At 45.2% G+C, this 7,776-nt stretch overlaps 1 protein-coding gene across 1 annotated transcript in view; it reads right to left on the reverse strand.

Annotated features, from left to right (window-relative positions):
• WDR43 (WD repeat domain 43) overlaps window positions 1–3,458 on the reverse strand; it is a 57,075-nt gene extending 53,617 nt beyond the window's left edge. The window contains exon 1 of the mRNA XM_033176162.1: window positions 3,172–3,458. Within this exon, the coding sequence (XP_033032053.1) occupies window positions 3,172–3,396 (225 nt within the window). The 5' untranslated portion in view covers window positions 3,397–3,458. The remainder of the gene's footprint in view (window positions 1–3,171) is intronic.
• Between the last annotated feature and the right edge of the window lie 4,318 nt (window positions 3,459–7,776).

The raw sequence follows: 7,776 nt of genomic DNA on the forward strand, positions 1-7,776 counted from the left end.
AAGACAAACAGCAGCATCGGTTCCTAGGTGGCCAAGCCACTGTACTGTGTGGCTTTGGTAGAGAATATAATTAACATTTCTGCCTCAGTTTACACACATAAACTTGAGGAACTCTTAAAAATAGCATCCATCTAGATAGAGTCCATCCACTTGTATTTTTGCACTTTCCTATTTTCTTGTCCTCATTAAAGGTCCTCTTACTCCTGGCTCCAAAGACCAAATGGAGTGCCCAGCTACATAACATACGAAACCCTCTAAAAACTACTGTGGCATGAATGCAAAGTACTGTAATCATTCTGTGACCAACAAGAGGTGAGAATCTAATTGTTCTAAACACTCGTGAACCACAAACTTAACACCTGTTACCCAAGAAACCCAACACTAACTATCTTTCTCCATTGATGAGTTATCATCATCACACTTTGTCCTTGGGTAGCAAACTGACAATTACTAAACCAAAGGTAGACTACTTTTCTTACAAACTGATTTACCATATTAAATGGTAAAATGAGTCCAGATTCATTCAATAATAACATTAAGCCACTTATTACATGCTAGGCCATGCTACACCAGTCACAAACACTGCCTAATTTGATCCTGAGGATCCTAAAAGGTGGGTGATGTTACTTCTATTTCAAATTTGAGAGTACTATATGTCATCATATACCAGGACCTTAACAAAATGCTGGAAAGTGGGTTCAGAGTATACCCTTTTCATGCCTCATACACTAAGCCTCAAAGATATAAAATAAAAGGAAGGGTTTAATAAGATGAGAGCACCTTAACATGTGCCTTTTTTTCTAAGATAAGACATACGACTTTTTAATTTTATACTGTAATACATGTGCAAGTTTGTTTTAATACAAGAAAACTGCCTCTCCTTAGTTTTTAAGTTAAACTGATGCTCCAAGAGGACACACCCTCAAAGTAGGGAATGTCTCTACATTCCTTCCAGCTCTCTCAGTTCTGTGACTCAAGACTGAAGAGTAACAAAATTAGGGCACTGGACCAGGAGTTCGGGGCACCTTGACTCCAGAGGCCACACTCCTTTATTGATTATTAAGACTTGGATCAAGTCATTCACCTTTCTTAGCTCTGATTTTCAATCGGTTTTTTTTAAACGCAATAATTTCAGGGGATTCCATAGTCATGTGGTTAAAAGGAGAGACTGCAGGTAAAATGACGCTGGAATCTAAAAAAAAAAAATTTGTTTAATGTAGCTCAACTCTCATTTGTCAATGAGGTCCTCAAAATTAAAACAACTTGCTCAATATGACTAAACAAGTTTTGAGTCTTGGTTATGAACTCAAATCCAGTTATTTTTCTAATTTACCACAGTGTTGCACATAATCCAAAATTATGACTTTTAATATGAGATTAGGAAACTTCTCTTGGGCATACAATGCAACTGAAAGTCAAGAGAAAAGCAACGTGGGTGACATTTTTTCCAACCTAATATTAACTATCTTTTGAAGATAATCAAGAACTGGGCTCTCAAGGACCTGAGTTTTAATCCTGGTTCCATTTTTTACTTTATTCAAGTTGCTTAGTTTCCCAGAGTTTCTGTTTCTTCCCCCTAAACAAGGCAGAAAGTTCTTTCCTTATCAACATTTCAGGACTAACCATACAAATATCAGACATTAATAATACTTAACACTTAAAGCACTTACCTGTCAAGAACTATTCTAAATGTTCTCTGCATTATTAAATATATTAATCTTCACAACCACTCTATGAAGTAGGTATTATTATCCTCATCTTATAAATGAGGAACCAGAGGCGCAATTACCACTATGAAGCAGAGGCTGGAATCAAATGTAGACAGTATAGCTAGCTCAGGTCCATGCACCTACCTAACCACTGCTCCGTATTTCTCTCAGCATTAGTATTACTATCACTTTACAGGACTGTTAAAATACAAGCACAGAAAACTTTGAAAATAAAAGATAAGCAGAGCACTGTAATTTTAACAATAAAAACTGATTTTTTTAAGTTTTGTGTTTGACTTATAAGCCCTAATAGGTTTATTTTATGAATCAACAAACTATGAAAACGTAGCTTAAAATCTGAAAAACATCGGAACATACCCAAAGTATATACAGCAACTTAGATGTATCCCTTCTCCCAACCCAAAAATTTAGCAGGTTTCCCAGGTCGTCAAACAGAGTAAGATCTATCCTAAATACGAGCTTTTGCAGTTCTCCATACTGAAACAGCTCACACCACACACCTCAGGATGCCTGATGCTTCCAAATCACTTTGCAGTGATTCGGTTTGGCTACTCTATGAATGCAATAACCACGTGCGTGCTGAGTTAAGAGAGATGGAGCTGAGTGACTCAAATGTGAATGGCATTTACCTGACACGGGTCCCTAACAATGAAAAGCTTTGCCTAACTCGGCAGTTTTCCATCTAAGGGTAACTTCATCTGGCCTCATAAAACATTCACTAAATCACGCTACTACTTCACTTTACTTCCACATCCTAACACAGACTTCAGATTGGGATGGGTGGGGAGTGGTGTGATGGGCTTGAAAGCGGGGCGGGAGGGGCGAGCAGATGTTAAAATTAAAAAGCAGCGAGTTCAAAAGGCTGAGAATCCAGAGGTGCCTGGGAAAGGCAAAAGTTAAGAGTTGAGAGTCCCACGACCTGGATGTGGACAAGAACACGTGGTGAGCCGGCACCCAAAGGAGGGGGCAGGAGGGGGAAGGTCCGGAAGCAAGTACAGACTAGTCCACACCAACTGCCCAGGGCAAAACCGATGAGCTGGATCAGAGACAGAGGAAAGTTAGATAGTCCCAAGATGGGGCTCTATCATAAACCAGGACTCTGATGAGCAAGGTCCGGCAGAAACAAGCCGCCCCACGGGGACCAAGGGACTTGGCGAACATGGCTGCCCGTCAAGAGTGGAGCCCAGGCCGCACAGAGCCAGCCGGCAGGGCTCGGATACGCGACCGGCCGAGTCGAGCTGCGCCCTCCCTCACTGCCCTCGCGGCAGGCCGCACGCGGGGCTGGCGGCTTGGGCCCAGTGCGCGCCGACGCCGCGCTCCGTGCCTTCTCGCCTTGGGCCGCCAAGAGCCACGCGCGATGCCGGGCCACGCGCCACCCGGCCCGGAGGCCCGAAGCCGAGCCCAGGAAAGCGCCCGCCCCGCGCTGTCCCGCTCGCTTTACCTTGGCCTGCAGCCTTGCTGGCGCCCAGGCCAGACAGGTGCAGGTACCACTGAGGTGCGCGGAAGGCACGTACTCCTGGTGCAGTCGGTTGTTGGCCGTCTCCCATACTCGTAGGTGACCGTCGGTAGAGGCCAAAGCGAAGTAGGCCTGGCTGTGCGGGGAGAAGGCGCAAGGGACCCCAGCCGGGGCCAGGGGGTCGCCGCTACCGCCGCCGCCCGCCGCCATTGCTGCTCTGGCCCCGCTGCAGCCACGTGTTCGTCGGTGCGCAGGCGCACCGACGCGGGGCGGGGCCTGGAGGAGGAAGTGAGGCGGAGGGAGCGCCGGGGGCTAAGGGGATGGCTCTTCGCGTCACAGGAGAGCTTTGGACGGATCCACTCTGTGGACGGTGGCCCGTTAGGGCCTGCTGCTAACTTGTTCTGGGGCGGGCGTGGGAGTATGGGAGAAAGTAATTGTAGAATCAAGATCAAGTCACGTTCCTTTAAAGAAAGAAAGAGGATCGGGCGCGGTGGCTCACGCCTCTAATCACAGCACTTTGGAAGGCCGAGGCGGGCGGATCCTTTAGAGATCAGGAGTTCGAGACCAGCCATGGTTAACATGGAGAAACTCCCGTCTGTACTAAAAATTTAAAAATTAGCCGGGCGTGGTGGCGCATGTCTGTAATCCCAGCTACTCGGGAGGCTGAGGGAGGAGAATCGCTTGAACTCGGGAGGTAGAGGTTGCAGTGAGCCGAAATCGCGCCATTGCACTCCAGCTCTGGGCAACAAGAGGGAAGTTCAGTCTCAAAAATAAATAAATAATAATTTTAAAAACTTTTTTAAAAATGATAAGGTAGAACGAAAGGTTTAAAGGAAATCTCCAGCCGAACGCGGTGGCTTACGCCTGTTACGGCAGCACTCTGGGAGGCCCAAGGCGGGCAGATCGCCCGAGGTGAGACCAACCTAGGCAAAATGGCGAAACCTTGTCTCTACTTAAAATACAAAAATTAACCGGGAGTGGTGGCGCGCTCCTGTAGTCCCAGCTACTCGGCAGACTGAGGCAGGAGAATCCTCGAAACCGGAGGTGGAGGTTGCAGTGAGCCGAGATCGTCACACCACTGCACTCCAGTCTAGGTGAGAGCGAGACTCTGTCCCCCAAAAAAAAAGAGAGAGAGAAGAAATCTTCACTTTTGAATTCATGATGTTTGTAACAACTGCTTCCGTTTTCCCCTATTCAGTTCCAGGCTGTAATCATTTAAAATACAACAATTTATTCAGTTATAATAATGTAAAAGTAATGATTGAAACGGCTCTTCCCTCCTGTTTCTCCAGATTTATCTCATGTTGCTACATCAAATAGACATTCTTAGGCACGCACCCATAGTCTGGAGGCTGAGGGAGGAGGATGGCTTGAGCCCACGAGGTCGAGGCCATAGTGAGCTATGACTGCTCCACTGCACTCTAGCCTGGGTGACATAGTGAGATCCTGTATCCAAAAAAAAGGGGGGGGAGGGGTAGATTTTTATGTTTCTCTTAAATATTTCACCAAATCAATGCATTCTAATTTAAGGAATACCAGGTACTGTTCTGCCCACACAGAGCTTATTGCCTGCCAGGAAAGATAAAAACCACTCTCAGGGCCATTGAAAGGCTCAAGCTTTTACAGGTATGGAATGGCATGGTGAGATTTGCATTTTATTGTGTTGTTTTGTTTTGTTTTCTTGTTTGTTTTTATTTTTTGAGGCAGAGTCTCACTGTGCCCAGGCTGGAGTGCAGTGGCACAATCTCAGCTCACTACAACCTCCACCTTCTGGTTCAAGCCATTCTCCTGCCTCAGCCTCATGAGTAGCTGGGATTACAGGCGAGCGCCACCACACTCAACTAATTTTTGTATTTTTGTAGAGACAGGGTTTCACCATGTTGGCCAGGCTGGTCTCGAACTCCCGACCTCAAGTAATCCGCCCGCCTCAGCTTCCCAAAGTTCTGGGATTATAGGCGCCAGCCACTGCGCCTGGCCAAGATTTGCATTTTAGAAAGATTACATGGAGACAGTGTAATGAATGTGTTAGGAGGAAGCTAAGTTGGAGGCTCGAAAACCCGGGTGGAGATGATGGTGAATGGCTTGGAGAAATGGCGATGCAAGGAAGTTTCAAGAGATGTTTATTATGTACAGTGAGCCAGATTTCAAGTGGCCAAGGGAGAGAGAGAGAAAGGGCCAAGGATTACTCACTGAGCTTTTACTGGGAGAGACTGGTTGGTGACCCAATTCACTTAGGATAGTGAATCCTGGAAGATTTTTGTGCAAGTGGATGATAGTGTCTTTAGTCTGGGAATCCTAAATTTGAGACATCTAATTTGGTACTTGGATTCATTCAGTCACTCAAGCAAACTGAATGCCTGCTATGTGCCAGGCACTGTTTTAGGGTACCAGGAATCCACCAGTGATCATGAGAGACAAGATTCCTGCTTTCATGAAGCTTACATTCTAGTCAGGGAAGCACATAATAAACAAACAAATAAAACTGTATTTCAGCTAGTGCAAGCTGCTATAAAGAGAAATAAAGAGGGAAAATAGAGTTTAAGTATTGGAAGGAATTAGGGACAGCCTCACTCAGACCATGCAAGATCAGAAGGAAGAGCAGTCAGTGTGGGAAGAATAACAAGAGCAAAGACTGAGGCAACAAAGACCTTGACTAATTGAAAGAAAAAGCTTTGGAGAAACTTAGAGTAGATAGTGACAACTAGAAAAATGAAAGGTAGTAGCTGAGTTCAGAGGGAGGGAGATTATTTAGTACCTTGTTAATTAAAGTATTTGGATTTTATTCTAAGTATGACAGAAATAAGCCACTGGAGAGTTGTTTTTTTTTTTGTTTTTTTTAAAAGAGATGGGGTCTTTCTGTGTTGCCCAGGCTAGTCTCGAACTCCTGCGCTCAAGGGATCCTCCTGCCTTGGCCTCCCAAAGTACTGGGATTACAGGTGTGAGCCACCACATCCCACCCCACTGCAGTTTTGAGCAATGAAATAACATGATGTGATTTATATTATTGAAAGACCTCCTGGCTGCTAGATGAAGTCTGTAGGCAAGAATGAAAGCAGAAAGACAAGGTAGAAGGCTGTGGAGGAGTAGTCAGAACAAGGGCAATGATTGGTAGGACTCTGATGAAAGCAATGAAGGTAGCGAAAAATGATCGGATTCCAAATATAATCTGAAGTTAGAGCCAACAGGAATTGCTACATGAATTGATTGTGAAGGGTGAGGAAAACAGATGGATGAAGAGTGACTCTGATGCCTGGGCAAATAAGTGAATAGTGATACCATTAGCTAAATTGGGGAAAGAGTTTTGGGTGGAATGGAGATCAATGTTTGCACTTGCTGTTCTCTGCACACTGACTGCCCTTCCTTCTGACCTGGCAGGGCCTGAGTGAGGCTTTTCCTAATTCCTTCGAATACTTAAGCTCTCATTTCCTTTCTCTGCTTTATTTCTCCTTGTAGCAGTTTGCACTAGCTGAAATAAAGATTCTTTTTTTTTTTTTGAAATGGAGTCTTGCTCAGCCACCCAGGCTGGAGTGCAGTGGCGCAATCTCCACTCACTGAAACCACCATCTCCTGGGTTCAAGTGATTCTCCCGTTTCAGCCTCCCGAGTAGCTGGGATTACAGGCATCTGCCATCATGCCCAGCTAATTTTTGTATTTTAGTAGAGACAGGGTTTCACCGTGTTGGCCAGGCTGGTCTCGAACTCCTGACCTCAGGTGATCTGCCCACCTCGGCCTCCCAAAGTGCTAGGATTACAGGTGTGAGCCACTGCACCCAGCCTAGAGATTCATTTTTAAATGAGTTTATTATCTGCTTCCCTGACTAGAATGTAATCAGTTTTGGATAGTTAAGTTTGAGATACCTACTATACATTCAAGTAGGGTTGTTCAATAAGAAGTTAAGATATATGAGTTGGGACTTGGAGAAAACATCACAGTTAGAGATATGAATTTGGGAAGCATTAGCATACAGATGCTATATGAAACCGTGGGACTGGAAAGATCATGTTGAGTGTTAGTATAGATAGAAAAGAATTTAGCCCCAAGCTGTGCCAATCTTTAGAGGTCAAGGAGAGGAAGAGGATCTTGTAGAGGAGATTGAGAAGAGACAACAGCAAGGCAGGATGAAAACCCAGGAGAACAAGGTGACCCAGAAACTAAATTTTTATAATTTCAGAAGCAAAACATGATAAAGCCATGTCAAATGCAGCAAAGATGAAAACTAAGAATTAACTAGTAGACTTGGGAAGATCGGGGTCATTGATGCCTTCAAAAGCATTTTTAGGCCAGGTGCAGCAGCTCACTCCTGTAATCCTAGCACTCTGGGAGGCCAAGGCAAGAGGATCACTTAAGCCCAGGAGTTCAAGACCAGCCCAAGCAACATGGAGAAACCCCATCTCTACAAAAAAAATTAACAATTAGCCAGGTGTGGTGGAGTGTACCTGTGGTCCCAGCTACTTGGGAGGCTGAGGTGGGAGGATCGCCTGAGCTGAGGAGGTAACGGCTGCAGTGAGCAGTGATCTTGCTACTGCACGCCAGCCTGGGCAACCGAGTGAGGTCTTGTCTCAAAACAACAACAACAAAACATTCTTAGTA

Source organism: Trachypithecus francoisi, unplaced genomic scaffold (genome assembly GCF_009764315.1).
Source record: "Trachypithecus francoisi isolate TF-2019V2 unplaced genomic scaffold, Tfra_2.0 Lachesis_group17, whole genome shotgun sequence".
Taxonomy (NCBI): domain Eukaryota; kingdom Metazoa; phylum Chordata; class Mammalia; order Primates; family Cercopithecidae; genus Trachypithecus; species Trachypithecus francoisi.